Raw genomic sequence first — 17457 nt, 5'->3', positions numbered from 1 at the left:
GTTTTGCTTTCTTTATTTTAAACGTTTGAGGATTTTAAAAAAATAGAAAAATCAACAGATTGAGAAAACAATCAGGGCATGAGATCAACCACTTAAGCGTGTTTATCTTGAAATGGAACCAAACCGGCTGCGACTTTCAGTCCATTCACATTCGTATCACCTACAAGAAGCTGGTCTTTTTGAGAATGATAAACAAGAAAAGCCTCAAGTTTATATTTTCTAAAATAAACACTGAATATAACATGTTTGTGATTCAATAAATCACAACATCATTCTGCAGGACGTTATTTCACAAACAGACTCTACTTATCTTAACAGCCGCCGGTTCAAGAACATTGGCTTCCGAGGATTATGTCATTTGATAGATTTAGTTTCCCATTACTTTTCCACCTTCTGTTATTACCAAAACACTCCGCAAACCAGAGCACACCTTCATACACAAACACATACAATATCTAAACTCTCCAATAACATCCCATCTGTCCTTCCAGCTATCAGCATATCAGCCTCCGCGCGAAACAGGACACAGTGACAGGATTACTCGGCTTCCCGGTATTCAACCGCTACGGTTTTAAATGACAAGGAGATCAATCAAGGGTGAAATTACAATATATACACTTTGCGGCGTGTGCTCTATTCTGAGCGAGGCATTGGGAACCCTGAAAGAAGATAAAGCCTCAAGAATAGTCCACCTTTATCTGCGACTCCCTCCACTCTCTGGATTAACCGGAAATGCATTTACAGAGAGATTATTGCTGGTGTCAGACTTCCTAACCCTGATTTGAGGTGACCTAGTTGAGGAAGTTGCTTGCTCAGTTTGTTTTTTTTTTTTTTTTTTCTTTAGGACGATACTGTGAAGGACTCATTCTGACCTCCAGATAAGAACAATAAAAAGTTTGAAATGTGCTGAAGAGCACATGCAGGTAAAGTGGTGTGAATGACAGAGAATACACCATCTTCATGGATTTGGTTACAGCCGGGGAAGCTGCTGGGATCTTTCGAGCGAAAAGCCCTTGTGGGGCAATTATTTATCACCTTTTGGTCATAAAAATGTCAATTCTACAACGTGGTCAGGTGAAATGCTGCCTTTTTAATCCACCACATCATCAATCAGCACTTTTCATACAAAGGGCAAAAAGATTGGGATATTTAAAAGAGTACTTAAAGTTGGGAAACACAAGGAGCACAATTAAAACTCGAGCCAATTATTAGAATAAATGTATACATAACACTCAATGAGAGAATATTCAATTGTTCAGGATACAAATATAATGCTCTTACCTGTATCGGACCCTCACATTATTTACAAAAACCTCCATTTATGCACACTCGAACACATTTGTTCACAAAATGCAGTCCTACACTGCAGTTTCACATTTTGTAAATAGAATGGAAACCACATATATACACACACACACACACACACACACACAAAACACACGAGGCAAACTGTTTTTCATGATGCAGCTCAGCGGTTCCCAACCTTAGTGGTGAACCCTCATGAAGACGCACACGTTATGTAAAATACTGTTTCTTTGTTCTATTCTGCGATGAAGAATTCCTTTTTCTATGAGGTTAAACTCTTTGGGTTTATAAACCGCTTCAACTTAGTTTCAAACTTTCATTCACCAGTTTTTCCACCCTAAAGCATGTATTCAGCCCAAATCCGTTCATTGTTTCTATGAAGCTATTTTCTATCCAACTTTCTCTGTATCATATTTTGCTTTTCTAGACGGATTCATCTTTCTCTCTTCAGCCACGTTTTTCTCCCCGCGGTTACTTGGCAAGATTACATTTGTGGGCGATGCAGACATTATGCTCACGACCAACACACCCATAGCCTTGAGATTATTTAAAACTTTCATCTTATTTTTAAAATCCCCCCAAAAAATATCACTTATGATTTATTTTTTTGACATAAATGCAAGCTCACCTATAGTTAAGGCATAAAGTCTTAAAATAAAGAGTACTTTGCCCCCCCGTGAATCTTGGGTCGCCCCATGAGGGGGTCAGGTTGGGGATCACTACTGTGGAGAGACTTGATTTTACTTTTATTGTCCCAACATGTTATTGCAACAAAAAAATTTCCCAGACTGGGATTAATCAAAGTAATCCATCAATTCAAGAACAAGATTTAACCCCATAGGCCACCATGGTGGACAGTAAACACAAACTTAATGTGAAAAAGAAAAAAAGAGAAATTCATATCCTGTCGTTTTTGATCTCGGTCACATATACACGTTACAGTACAAGCATCAGAAAAATATTGCAGTATAGTAATACTATTAAACACTGGAAATACATTTATATTTGCTATTAATGAAACAAAGCCACCCATAATGAATATTAATTTACAAACTACATGGCATGGCCACTATTACCAATAGTGTGTGTGTGTGTGTGTGTGTGTGTGTGTTTACCTGGAAGCAGCAAAGAAGCTTGTAATCTGGTACCCAAAGCTTGCATAGTAGGCATGCTCCATGATGGCCATCAGCTGAATACAGTTGTAACCTGGATGAAGGCAGAAAAATCAGGACAGAAGACTGGACCGTGGAAGAGACGCGACAGAAGCAAGTCCAGCTTCCTCAGCTTGTGCTGGACATTTTTAACTGGGACGACTACAGAGTTATGATTCATTGATAAAACATCACACCTCGGAAGTTTCTTTGTAATTGTAAAATAAATAAATAAATCTATATCTGGAGGGGGTTATTATTTATTCTCGCCATGCTTCTTCCTATGATTCCTCTTGATTAAACACCCTCTGCTAATGTCCCCAAATACCAGTTAAAAATGCAAATAATCGTCATCTGTTGACTTTTATTTATTTTACATTTTAGACCTAAAAATGCAAAACACAAACGGTTTGAAAACACGTTGACGTAACAGGAAAGTTCATCTCAAATAAAGAAAAGATGAAGCCTTAAAGTCGTGGTACGTGGTGACCCGTGTCAGTCTTACTGTACGCACGAGCTGCAGGCACTTCTTTTTTTTTTTTTGACACAAGCTGCAGATCCTAAAGAGAAGCTGTGGCAACAGGAAAACACTCGCTATCAGAGTCAGGAGGTCATGTACAACACATTTCAAAAAAAGGCCCACGAAAAAAAAAAAACTGCCTCTATGAATAAGAGAACAACAAGCTTTTAAACTGCCACCGAGCACTCCAGAGGGAGGCCCTGCAGTTTTTCCACTGTTGTGTGGAGCACATTTATTTATTTATTTATTTATTTTCAGGGGAAAGAGAAAAAGAAAAAGAAAGAAAAAAACGTTGCCTTCTGAAGTAGTGTAACAAAGCACTGGGGTGAGAGGAAGTTTCTGGTTTATATATATATATATATATATATATATATATATATACACACATTTGAAAATAAGAAAATAAAATGGCAGGCAAAGGCAGCCGTCACCAGAGACGTCGGAGTTTAGCCTCCTGGAGAATCCTATTGTGCACAATCCCTCAGCCGCTGCAGGTAGAGTCTTTGACAGCATTTACTCTGACAGGTTGCTTTACCCGCTAAACATGATAACGCCACCGAGAAAACAGCATTTATCATGTTCCTCCTGGTTTTTGCTGCGCCGCTCGCATCTGTGCCTTTTAATGACGTCGGCGCGGCAAACAAACACTTCTACTCTTCATCCCGCGAGGAGCCCCGAGTCGTTAACGTCAAACTAACAACGGCAAATAAGGCCAATCATAGAAAAACATGATCAAAATGTTGCTCGAGTAGGATTTCTTAAGTTTGAAATAGGATCATAAAGCATGAACCTTTTCAGATTGGAAAATATATATTGTTTGCACACTGGCTTTGAATTAAAAAAAAAAAATAAAATGGACCACCAAAGTTTCCACGAGTACACTTTGCTTGAAAATATAAAAAAGACTGATACATCTTGGAAAATAAACATAATGTCTCGCTGTTTTCAAATAACTTCAGAGTCTTGGGTATAGGGCGGTTTACTATTTTTGCAAAAAACTAAAGATTTATTAAAACATAGGACAACAGGTTTGGATTTAAAAATCGTACTCCTGGTCTCTCAACCTTGAAAACGGTCTCGGGGATCACTACATCTCAGATTTACTGGTAGAATATGAAACCTCCAGACCGCCGAGGTCCTCGAGGTTTATTCAGTGTTTAGAGTCAGAGGAAACAAGGTGAAGCCGCTTTTAGTTCCTACGCTCATCAGCTGCTGCGCAAACTTCCTGTTAAACACACGTCTGTTCAATCAAGACTTGATTTATTCGCTCAGGCTTTCCAATAAACAGATTTGACATATTTTATTACCTTTATCTAATTAAAGCTCCTTTTGACGCCTTTCTTAATCACTTTGTTTTAATGTATTTGTTATTTCTTTGTAAAGCACTATTAATGGTGTCATAAATACATCTGCTTTGCCATGAAAAAAAACCCACAAACAACCTTTTCCCTAGAAAACCAGCATGAAATCTACAGTAGTTTTTGAAAACATTCGCTCAAATTTCACAATTTTTAGCTGAAATATGTTCATTCCTTCTATAAATAAATAGTATTGCATGCCATTTTTGTATTTAGACTTCTCTAAAAATGTATTAAAATCACTTTGAACAAAACCTTTAAGTTTTTTGTGATCTTTGGAACGTTCACCAGGATGAAATGATAGCGGGGTTTGGTTTTTTAAAATCTGTACTGTTCAGTGAACATGAAATATATTGATCTGTGCACGTGGGTGGGTGGTTTCATGACAGAAATAAACAACAGCACCCACTAGTGGCCCCACATGACAGTTTTCACAACATTGATGCACAAATGCAAAACTTTTCCAAAACCCTCTGAACGAGGCCTCAGTTTTAGTAAAAGCTGCAAGCAGTCAAAGACACAACCGTCCCGTCCTGAATAGAGTCCGAAGTGGTAAAAAGTTAGTGTATTTGTAGTACGTTTCTTTTTGGTTTAAAAACTATGCAAGTTTTCACTCATAAATTGTGATTCAAAGTTTGTAAATTATTAAACCATTAATGAAACAACAGGGATGTTAATTTTGTCTCATGTGAAGCTGCACAGTTAATGTGGCTGCCTTAAAGCCAAATATACAGTAGGGCATTAAATGTGACATTTATTCAATGAATGGTTTGTTTTGTTTCTCGAGGAGCATCTTTTTCTTTCTGTACAGTGTTCTTGGGAGGCATTAGAGTGCAAGAGCGGCATTAAATTAGATTTATTGATGAAACCTTTTTTTAAAGTTTGAGTTGACTCATCGCAGTGATCGTCTATCCACACGGATCATCCTGTGTATTTATTTACACACACACACACACACACACACACACACACACACACACACACACACACACACACACACACACACACACACACACACACACACACACACACACACACACACACACACACACACACACACACACACACACACACACACACACACACACACACACACACACACACACACACACACACACACACACACACACACACACACACACACACACACACACACACACACACACACACACACACACACACACACACACACACACACACACACACACACACACACACACACACTAGCTGAAAATGACAATAACCAAACATTCAACCTGTCAATTCGCCCACAATGAAGTCTAGGCATTTGAAAAGTGTGAGGGTCTTATTGAATTTATCACACCACCCTAACACATCAGGAGTGAATCAGCACAAGAAAATCAAATCTCTCGTTAGATTAAAAAAAAAAAAATAAAAAAAAAATCATCTTTGGATCGTTTTCTCAAATAATAAATTCACTGTGAGAATTTGTGATGTCAAAATGTTTTTTGAAATTATCCATGTCTAAACACGAAACATTTTGTTGTGCAACGGTTGCCATGTGAGAATCGGTGGCTTCTCTTCGCTCTTGGTTTTCCGAGTCACGCTCACAGAAATGGAAACAAGTTGTCAGTTTGGAGCCACAAAGTGCTGTGTGTGCTGCGACTTGTGCCGTGGAGCCCCTCTTTACAAAACACCGGCCCACCGGTCAGCGATCCCTCCGGGGGTCGTGCCAGTAAACAGGGGGCTGACTTGCTGATGTGGTTTTATGCAGAGGGAGTGTGATAGGTCTGCCACGGAAAACACTCCTGCTGGAGGAACAGCAGCACTCACAGCGGCGTGGCATGTCTGCCATGTTGGAGACCGGTGTTGACAAGGACAGTCCAAAAAAAAAAAACTTTAACCCAACAACACAGCTGCCACTGAAAGGATACAGAGGCTATCGACAACCACTACCTTTAATCCAGTGCTAAAATTCTATGTAGTGAGAAACGTGACATCTTCCCTACATGGATACGAAGAAAAAGACTGATGAGCAAGATGCCAGATTAAACTTTTTGATTTATGATTGATGTTTTACACTAAATGGTCCCGAGGGGGGAAAAACAGTCACCCAATGAAGAGTTGGAAGATGGAGAAGCCATTCCAAACACGACAGACTTGGAAAAGATCAGCTTCCACCGTGGAAATGGACACATACTGTACATTCTTTTATTCCTTTGCATTTCTGTCAAGTTTTTTTTTCTTATAATCCAACAGAATGTATTTCTGTCAAGTCACTGCTCATTTGAGGAAAAAGAGTAGAAATATGATCCTAATGTCTTCACTTTTAGGCCTTTATATGCATGTTTTATGTTGATATTCATATTACATGAGTAGTTTATTTGTATGTAAAGCTGCAAAAGTTGGGGAATAGTGTCATTTTTGATGGTTTAAAATCTGTAATCTGATGTCAGTGAGAATGGATGCACACGATCTCAGGCAGTTTGTGGAACACAACTGTGGTAATCTCTTGCACTGTGCGGTGTAGCAAGTTGGAAGTTGTGAAATTTCTCACATTGTCGACTGTTGCTAGGAGCTACACGTACAAACAGCTGAAAAAAAACAAACTTCAGGAAGCGACGCAAGCATCAGAGCGACACCATCGCTACAGAAAAACTAGAGTTTTCAGTTTCCTGAGGAGGCAAAACGTTCGAGCAGGTCTACAGTACACATCTACTTCCATATAGTCTTCATTAATATGCATATAGTCTTTTTAATCCATGACGCAGGATTATAAAATCTGACTATATTGGAGAAGTAGAATTAAATAACATAATTATTTCTACCACCTTTCAGACGCATTCAATTAGATACACGTGTGATGTGTGTATTTCTATGTGCATGTACAGTATGTGTGCATGCACAGATTAGGTGTAGATTTTTTGTGTCTGTACATTTGTAGAAAAAAAATACATAATAGAAGTATAACTAAGATATAAAGAGATAGATATTAGAGTTTATAGGATTTTTATTTCCTTTCTGTGAGCATGGTTATTTAGAAATTTCTGAATTTAATTATTAATAGAGATTTTTTTTCTCTGTACAGAAAAACTACCGTTCAAAAATAGGTTCATCCATTCTTTGCCCATTTTGTTTATTTCTTGAGGAAAAAAGAAAAATGATGTAAAAGGTATCAAAGCTTGGTGCAACTCCTTCCGGGTTCCTATATAATATAGAGTATACAGTAACGTTTCTGAAGCGTCCACTGCTCGGTGGAGCTGCTAATAAATAAAGAAAAGCAATTAGGAAAGAATTTGGCATTGTCAATAGTCATCATCACTGTGCTCTCATTTCACTGGCCGTGACAATTCGAGATCGGATTGAATTGTTTAGTGCTGCCTGAACTAAAATGAGTTTGACACATCTGTTCTTGAGTCGAGTCAACAGAAAGTCTGACTGACACTCTGATGAAGATTGCAGCAGGACCACTGCTGCACGGGAATCAACAGCGGGGAGAGCCAGGATGGGAACAGAGCGATCTTATGGAAGTTATGTTTTCACACGTCTTACCCAATTCTTTTATGCGCGGCAGCACGTTGTTTGTGAAGTTGTCGTACGAGGCGACTTTTCCCTCTGGTGAAGCGATGCCCACGTGAGCCTCGTATATTCGCAGGCTCGTGGGTTTCTTTGGTCGAGGGTGGATTTGCTGGAGAGGAAACCAAAAAAATAAAAAAAATAATTCACAATACAGTCTGGCACTTTTTCTTCTTTTCTGAAAAAATAAAATACATTCAGTGAGTAATTATGAACCTCAATGACAAAGTGTGGGTTTTCTGTTTCTTTGCACCAATTTCCTGCCTAGACACTAATAGCAGCTCATGTTAAACAACAAAAATAAATAAATAAATCTGTGATTCATTCTGCCACAGTTACACAACAGGGAAAAAGATTTGCTTTGTGCAGAGAACATATTTTTTTTTGATTGCTACCCACGAGGCCCAGTAAACCCACAACTTGAAGTACATGATTGAGCCACTTGTAAGTAAAACAAATATACTGCCGGTAAGAGGGGCCTTCTAATTAAAATCGGTGCCAAATAACAAGGAAGTGATAAAGAAAGCAAGGTGGCCTTTAATAGCCTCTTATTGTTTTGTTTGAACACTCGCACATTAAGGACGTCAAGTAGCATTGAGACACATTGAAAACCTCTCAAATCAGCAGCATGGAGTACCTGCATTCAGAGTGGCCACAACAACTTTTACATAAGAGATGCATGGCTGGTTTAAAATCAGAAGGAATGCAACACATTAAAGGCATTAAACTACACAACAACCTTTCCAAGAGAAAATTCAAAACCTCTGTTGCAATTTGAGCACCATTGTCTTGTCAATGGACACCCAGAGCCATTGAAAACAAACGTTTTTGAAAACTACCAAGGTGATACTTTTCAAAAATGCTCCGACTGTCGTCATGTTAAACGGAGAAAACGCAATTATTTGAAAACGCTCAGGCTCCATCTCTGCGTAGACGATGGAAGCGCTGCTACTGCACAATCACACCACGGCCGTAGTGAATAGTTCTTCTTGCACATGTGAGTAGATGGACAATAACAATAATGGCGGCCTCCAGTGTAGCACGAATCAAAGTCCCGATTCTCCTGGGACTTTGACAGGTGTATATATATATCTATATATATATAGATATATATATAAATAACAATCCAACTTGGTCATCTGTGCTTGTACTCAGCATTGGTAATGTTTACAGTGTATTGTTATCTGCACACCTGTGGGGTTTCATTACAGAAACAAACGGCACCAATTAGTGGCCCGACTTGAAAACTACAACGTTTTCAGCAATTCTGCCATCACTGTGTAAACGGGCATCGTTTTCAAAACGTTGCTGTGTAAACGTGAAACTTTTCTGAAATGAAAACGCCAAAATGATGCATTTTCATCTGATGTGTCGTGTAAACGGGGGTCACAACGTCAAGACCAGAACTCTGGAAGATTTTAAGATAAGATAACGAGTCGATTCAGCCCTGGAAGTTATATAAAAGTTTTTCGAAGGGGAGGAAAAAAAAACAAAAAAAAAAAACCCTGATTTTAATGACAAATTCGCTTTCCTGTCATACGAGTCTTTAAAAGTACACCAATTATGATTAATCAAGATTTCCCTTCAAAATGAATTACAGAAAAAAATAATGTAATTTGTCTTGCACATCTGTTTTTCTGACACAATTTCCACACAGATTAAAAAGAAAATAATTAAAAAATAAAGTAGAAAAATTATTAAACAAAAAAGAGGAAATCTAATTTATTCATTGCACCATTTTCAAAAGACTGAAATGACAACTCACAGTGTAATGTTCAGGGGGATCCCAGTGAACCCAGTCACAGACGACAGATTTCTCCTCTCTCGTTACATATTTAGCCCAAGGTGAGATCCGGTACAGGCGATCACCCTCCTTGGTGTGAACGACCACCTGGGAAAATAAGACAAATGAGTGTTATGATATAACAAGGACATTTTAAACAATGACAGAGAATGGACATTAAAAGCCACTTTGCATAAGCTTAGAGGAAAGCGCCACGCACATCATCTAACGAGCACAAAGATTATGGACATCCATAAAAAATGCATAGACAAGAAAATGGAGGGATGGAGGCGGTAGAAATCTGAGGGAAAAAAAAAAAAAGTGAAAATCTAACTGCAAAATGAAGAAAAAAAAATCTAAGCCATTTGCCACAAATCATCAGAGGCTTCACAAACTCCCCTTTGATTCCTGCGTGTTTCCGTCTGTGGGCGTATGCAATTTTACAGTCAGCATTTATTTACATCTTCCAGCTATGAAATGCTTACATCATAAAAACTGCACTCCTGCTCCCCATCCATAACGCGGAGAGATGGTGCAGATTGTTCAACCAATAAACCAAACACTTTTCAAAATGTGTCACGATGAAGACGGCCCCTGCTCCGGAAAGCGAATCCAGCCCACCCCCCCCCCCCCCCCCCCCTCCAAAAAAAAAAAAAAAAAAAAAAAAAAAAAGGACTATACAGGGCTTTCAGAGCACCGGAGACTTAATGGGGAACAAATGGCCGCAGTATTGACCAGCCGACTTGTTGCGGTGAGTCTGGAGTCACAGGTGATTACGCTGCGTTATATTTGTTTGAGGGGTGCAGCTCTTTTATTGGGTTCAACAGAGCCGCTCGCAGGTCCATGTTGTGAGGTGGAGGTTGGGGGGGGGGGGGTGTTGAGCCAGGGAGCAATTTAAAAAAAAAAAAATTGTGAGTCGAAATCATTATCCGTTGCCGCACATCTATTATGTCTGCAATTCAGGATTGGAAGGGGGTAAAATAAATATAGTTTGGAAATTTTACAAGTTACTTTGCCTCCATCAGTCAAATAAGAAAGGAGAAAGTCAGCGTGAGACTTGGAAAAAGCCACAAAAGAAAAAAATCGATCCTGTAGTGTTACCCACAGTATGTGTCTGCCCTGTTTTGTCCCTTGCAGAAATGGGCATTAGAACCCAACTAATTCTGGCTACTGTTGTGAAGTAATGACTGTTCCGATGCCACCTGCCTGCGAGCCTCTGGCCAGACTCCCCTCTGGGGTTTTTTCATTACGGCCGGGCCACCCGGGGGTTAGCTGCCTGGCTCCCCTTATGACATGCTTCACAGTTTATAGGATTAGGAAAAGATAGTTGGATAAATGGACTGGCGTAAAGCCTGTCAAGAGCGTCGGTCCTTCAGACAAATTGTCCGGCATTAAGCACATTAAAGAAAAACCAGCCTGGCGCACAGGCTGGGAGGGAGGAGGAACAAGAAAAACAAACAGGAGCCGGGCAAAACAGTGAGAAGTTAGGTGCGGATGAAGAAAACGGTGCGTTTGATCGCGGTTCACTAACTCCACGGTAGCACATACTTGCATCATCAAGAGCTCACTGTAAACACTGTAGCCACAAAAGGACCCTGCTTGTTTATGGAGACAAATTGGGCCCCGAACAAAGGGGTATGGAAGGGCAAGCTACTCTACATGAGAGTGATTGGAGCTAGGCTTGCGCCTCCACGAGGGAGTGCTGTGGAACTAATTCTAAAGTGGAGCTCACAGCAAGACAGCCATTCTTAGGCAGCGGGGGTGCACAAGGAAAGGCCAGGTTGCCAGCGTTTCCATCTGCTTCTTATCGTCCTTAGACTGACCTCCGCTGACAATAGGAGCTGGGCAGTCTGTCCAGGGCACGGGAGCGTGCCAGCGATGTCCCGGTCCCAAGGAGAGTGCCGTAGCAATGCCATCCACTCCACGCCTGGCATCTCATTTCTAGGTTATTTCTCAAACCACAGTTTGCTTGGGAGACAATGCATGATGGGAGGTGCATCTTTTGCATTTAACCCTGATGAATTATTTACTAGAGCTTAAAACCAATCATGTACACCCACTGCGGCCTGTGTGTTGCGGTGAATACAAACACAGCTCAACGTCCCGGGGGCTACTCGGCGCAGATGGGAGCTGAAATAAAAGCCATCAGTTGGGCTTCTCAGGTGTTCCCACTCTCCGCGGTGCAGATTGTGTACATACAGTAATCTCCCGTCTGCACTGCAAGGATGACATGTTGTTGATGGCACCACGCCAGCTTTTCACTCGGTTCATAAGACGCCACACATGACGAGAAGTCTCCCACGAACATTAGTGACAAGCCACCATGCCGCCGTGACGAGATGACACCTACCGAGGGCGTGAAAATGAGCATGAAGATGTTCTGTTCTCTACCTTGAGTTTGGTGCGATGATCCACAGCTGGAGACTTGTCATGCTTGGGCGGGAGAATCAGCTCCCACTTGCCGTATTCTTTCTTGGCGTAGGGGTGGGAGAATTTGTTCCACTCGTCTATGGGCAAACAAAAAAAAGAAAAGAAAAAGAAAAAGGATTTCCACACATTAAAATTAAGTGGTTTATGAAAACACCCCGGACAAACACAAAAGCTGACAAGAAAAGAAGGAGCGAGTCTCTTTGCTTTGTTTTGATATGATTTGGTCAAAGAAGTGCAGGGGTTGTGATTAATACAAAAGGTCAATTTTCATTTACACTAAATCCTTTTTTTTGAGGCAGCGGCAGTTTACAGCAGCGATTCCAACCCTTTTTCCTTTTTCTTGACAAACCCAAATTACTACCATTGTAAACCTCAGCGACCCCCCCCCCCCCCCCCCCACCACCACCACCACACCCTGTACAATTACGGAAAAACAAACAAAAAAAAAACTGAAGGAGCTTCATCTGTGAAGTGCAGTTTCTTGATTGATTCTGTAACAATGCATTTCTTTTCTCTGAGGATAGATGCTTTGGGTTTATACACCGTCTTGGTGTGTTGGGTGGTCTGGAGTTTCAAACATTCATTCTTTTTTTTTTTTTTTTTTACTGCAAAAGATTCTGCTCTAATGTTGTCCAGTGAGTCTGTGAATATTCTAATATTCATATTCTATGCAACTCTTTTGTTGCACTCTATTTTTCATTTTTGACTCATTAATCTTGGGCTTTAGGCTGAAACTCCATTTTCTCTCCCACTGTTTACGTTGTAAACTTACCTTTGTGTATATTGCTTCAAAATATATATTTTTGAAATATTTTTTAATTAATTATACACTTATGTAAATTTCAAAAACTCCCCTATTTTCAAGAAAAAGAAAGAGAGGGCTTCGCAACCCCCCCCCCATGAAAGTTTGGAGTTCCACCACTCAACCCCCGAGTTGCTCCCAACCGTGTGTGAGCAACCTGCATAGCAGCTGGCAGCATCGGTCAATGTTGCACAACAGGTCCGTCAAGGGTCCGAAATGTTTCTTGTACGTGTTCAAACGTCCGTGCGACAATGCAGCATGTAAATGCAACAAATTGAAATTTGGAAAAACCCACATATTCATCAGAATAGGACATAAACGAATGTCTTATGTCTGTGGAGGTGCGACCATTCCATGACAAAATAATGAGCTCATTTTGAATTTGGTTATTGCGCCACGTCTCAGTTGGGACGGGGCCACTCACTTTTGCGTCCCGTCTTCTCGTGACCGCCGTCTGAAAGCGAGGAGAGAGGTTTCCCCTTTATGATGCACCAAATGTTTTCCATTGGTGAAAGGTGTGGACCAGTTCAGCATTGATCTCGCACTACTGTGAAGCCACGCTGTTGTGATGAATGCAGTATGTGGTCTTCCATTGCCTCCCTTATAAATAAATATGCCGGGTCTTCCCTTGAAAATACATGGTGTGGATGGACGCATATGCTGCTCCGAAGCCTCTATACACTTTTTCAGTATTGATGCGAGTCTTTCCAGATGTGTAAGCGCTCTACGCCGGAGGCACTAATGCAACCACATACTATCAGAGATGCAGGCTTTTGAACTGGGTGCTTGAAAACAAGCCAGGGGATCCCTCTCCCTCTTCCAGTTTGTAGTACACAGCCTGTGTGGTTTCCACAGGGAATTTGAAATTTTATTTACCCGACCTCTGAACATTTTTTTCTATTTTGCTTTAGTTGATTTTCAATGAGTTTTGGTACAGAATAAGACCGCAGTGCTTTTGGACTCCTTTGTTATACGACACAGCTTTCAGTAGTGGTGGATTGTGATTGTCCACGGAGAGTGATGTCTCTCAGAGTGCCATGGCTCATGCAGTGAGCATCCAATATTATCCTTTACAGAACTACGTTCGTTCAGATTGTATAAATTCGGAGCAGCGAGGTTGGAATCTCGCTGGCGATATTTGAGAAACTATGCAAGAAATGGTGTAATAAAAATCTCTCTATGTAATATGATATGATGAAGAAAGGAAAACTAATAGTATTGACATGATAAATGTATACCATCGCCATAGCCCGTTTTATTTTACAGATGCTTAAATTTATGTTTAAGACTCTTCTCGTATCATTTTACAAGTAAAATTTAAAATCTGCTGAGAAATGATATGGTTTATGCTCCCCAACATCAGAAATTTGAAAGTCGACCTCAGGGTGTTCGCTTTGTTTTAATTAGAAGTGAAACAATTAACAGTTTAATTCTGGTTTATTACAGCAGTGTGTCGCCACTTTGCCTTCTGCAAACAACAGCTTGTAGCCGATAGTCACCACTGTGACTTTTGTTCTATTTCAATCTCCCGTCGCCCCGGCGCCACTCTATTTCTCCTGACTTCCATAATCCATCTTTGCACAGTTTCCCTCCCTCTCCTCGAAAAACTCTTACATAATTCTTCATTGTTGTTGTTTTTTTTTTCCCCCGCTGCACCGTCTGCCCTGTAAACAGTGAGTAAAGCAGCAGGCTCACTCATCTACAAGAAAAACTGATAAAATACTCCTCCGCCGCTCATGGAATTTGATCTGTGACGGAGAACTGAGAGGGGTTGCATTCGTAATCTGCCGATGCCACACCGCCAATTGTCAATGACTGACAGGACTATATTAAAACACTGAACATTTATTATAAAAGTGACCACGTTGGCATGTCAATTTTGGGTGGTCATTTTGTATTCTCTAATCCATATCTGCTTGCTATTCATGAGCAAAAACAATGGCAGAATAGAAAATGAATCAAAAGGAAAATGCTCCAGACGTGACCGACCAGCATCTCTTTTCACAGGAACGTAGAGCCCCCCCCCCCACACACACACACAAATAATTTATTTATCTCCCTTTGCTTAAACTCCTCTGGAAAAAAAAGAAAAAAAAGAAACAGTGCATTATGCATCCAACCTGCACCATATTCATGACCAGGGCTGCTGGGCTGTTTCCACATTTACTATGAAATTGAAATCAAATAATATGACTGAGCCGTGTCAAAATGTAATCTCTCGCAGAATTGAATGTTGGGATTGAGCTGCTGCCCAAGGTCCTGGGAAGATAATTAAAAAAAAAAAGGAAAGGGAACAGGAGGAAAAGTGGAAGCAGGGAAAGACAGAAACAGAACTAGCAGAAAAAAAAAAGGTATAGAAACAAACAAATTGACAGATAAAAGGGTGCTACTAGGATTTACACGTGTGCTCCTTATAAGCTTTTTTTTTTTTTTTTTTTTTAAATGGCATTTGTCTGTAATGGGTGTTGCTCAAACATAAAGCCTTAAATTTTGAAAATTGGTATTTAAGTTATGTGCACAACCCTGATTATTATAATCATCTGTACAGTTCATTATAAGATTATTTTTTTACTTGCTGGCCTCCTTACGTTGGAGTTTTTCTAGTTGGGCGCCATGTGCAGGTGCAACAACAATGAAGCAAAACGACATTTTACATATGATCACATTTGTTCTTTTCATTCATATTTTCTTGTGTCGTATGCCGGCTCGGCGTCATTGCATATGCTGGATGCCACTTATGGAGGCTTATGATTCATTACAGGCTATAAGTAGCTCATTCATCACTATATCCTGTATGCTGATGGTTGTACTTGTCCACACACGGGGTCCTGCACTGGCGTGCTTTCTTTTATAAAGCTGCTCCCATCAAATCCAACATGCAGTTTGTGGCTCTAGTCCCAGAACACAGACTTCATGTGCTCCGCTCCCTCCAAAAGAAATACTCTTCAAAGATGTTTCACATTGTATTATTCTGATATTTGGATGTATATGCAAGTGTACTTGTGAGTATATGTGCAGGGGTGCATGTTACTGAAAAGAAAATACTTGCCGTTTTGGGGAATCATTTCTTATTATCATGCAACAGGTCCCAGCTTGTCATTTCTTTGGATTCTTTTGCACAGAATAATTTACATCCGTCTAGTTATTTACCGAATTTCTATCAAAGATGACAGTAATTACAATTTCATCAGAGTAAGTTTAGACACAAAACGCTCCCGTATAATTATTCACCTATGGTGCATTTCACATTCCGAGTGGCAAAATCTCAGACATTGTTCCTGGATTTTGTTCCCCGCAAAAGAAAAGCCGCCCGTCTCATTCAATCCGGTTAATGACACTAATAATGAATTACTTTGCTGGGTTGTTTTTTTTTTTTTGCACAGCCCACACTAACAAGACATAACACCCAAAGGTCTATTAACCTGAAATTACTCGCAAAGTTGGGACTGGAGGGAATAGAGATTTCAGTGCAAACACTGAGGTTGCACTCTCGCAACAACTTTGCTAGCGATGATGAAATAACCAGCTACTAAAATATTAACAAACACTCCCACATTCAAAAGAATCCCCCTTCAGTATGCAAGTTTATCCCGCGTAATCAATATCTTCCCTACTCCCAGGTTGGTTGATCAAAAGGGATGATGCCCTTGTAGCACAGTACGCGGTGCTTTTTTCTAATTTTTGGGCCCCTTTTGTGCTTTTGAGGCGAGAAATGTCAAATTTCTTATTTAATGCACCAGGAAGATATGCAACCTTTCTGTCTGCATTGAAATCTCTTTTTTCCCCCCCTTTGGGTCCCAGCGGTGTGTGTAACTTCATATTAAAGTGTCATTTCTTTTTTAAGGATCAAAATTCATCATTGCACATTGATTGTTACCAGAACTTCCGTGCGGCTGCTTTCTTGGAAGTTAAATGAGGACACACGAGAGGCTAAAAACAAAACAAACAAAAAAAAGCAAGGTTTTCCTAAAAGAAAAACAAAAAAAGATTTTGATTGAGGGATAGAGGTAGAGGGATAGAGCAACAATTTTCAGCTGTCCTCTTCCGCACCGTGCCGGTGAACTCAATATAGAAAATGAGCAGCAATAAAACTCGGTAACCCCGGAGGAAACGACCCAAACTTCACAAGCGCGTCACTCCAGTGTCGTGTTGTTTGGGAGCGGGCAGCTCTCCTCAGGCTACTTACTGAAGTCGCCAGTCAGGAAGAGGGCCTCTGCAGCTGGAGCCCACTCTTTAAAGAGCAGGCTGTTGTCAGGCTGTCGCTGCACACCGAAGGTCTTGTAACTCCGAGTGAACTGGTCAAAGCCTCCCTCCGCCTCCTCCAGCTGGGAGAGGAGCTTCTGCAGCAGCGCATACCTTCGAACCAAGAGGACCGCGTTAAAACAATCCACAACAGAATCAGCAATAGAACACATTTCAGTTCATTTGCATATTAGCTGATTTTTCCTTTATGTGGCATTAAGTTATCGACATGAACTCTTGTGTAAACCATATATTAGTTTTTTGCCCACGTTTTAGGAAGTACTCACAATGGTTTTACAGCATGCTGACATAGAACAAGCCATCAATGT

The 17457-nt window shown here is 40.4% G+C and overlaps 1 protein-coding gene across 1 annotated transcript in view; it reads right to left on the bottom strand.

The window, feature by feature from the left end:
- Positions 1–17457, bottom strand: part of gbe1b (glucan (1,4-alpha-), branching enzyme 1b) — a 115894-nt gene that overhangs the window by 84591 nt on the left and 13846 nt on the right. Inside the window, exons 2-6 of the mRNA XM_080459333.1 lie at positions 17073–17242; positions 12046–12161; positions 9637–9762; positions 7848–7983; positions 2421–2511 (exon numbers count right to left, since the gene is read on the bottom strand). Coding sequence (XP_080315459.1) covers positions 2421–2511; positions 7848–7983; positions 9637–9762; positions 12046–12161; positions 17073–17242 — 639 coding nt within the window. The remainder of the gene's footprint in view (positions 1–2420; positions 2512–7847; positions 7984–9636; positions 9763–12045; positions 12162–17072; positions 17243–17457) is intronic.

Source organism: Lipophrys pholis (assembly GCF_963383615.2).
Source record: "Lipophrys pholis genome assembly, chromosome: 3".
In the NCBI taxonomy this organism is placed as follows: Eukaryota; Metazoa; Chordata; class Actinopteri; order Blenniiformes; family Blenniidae; genus Lipophrys; species Lipophrys pholis.
The sequence above is the reverse complement of the archived record's forward strand: the minus strand, read 5'-3'. Positions and strand labels throughout refer to the sequence as shown.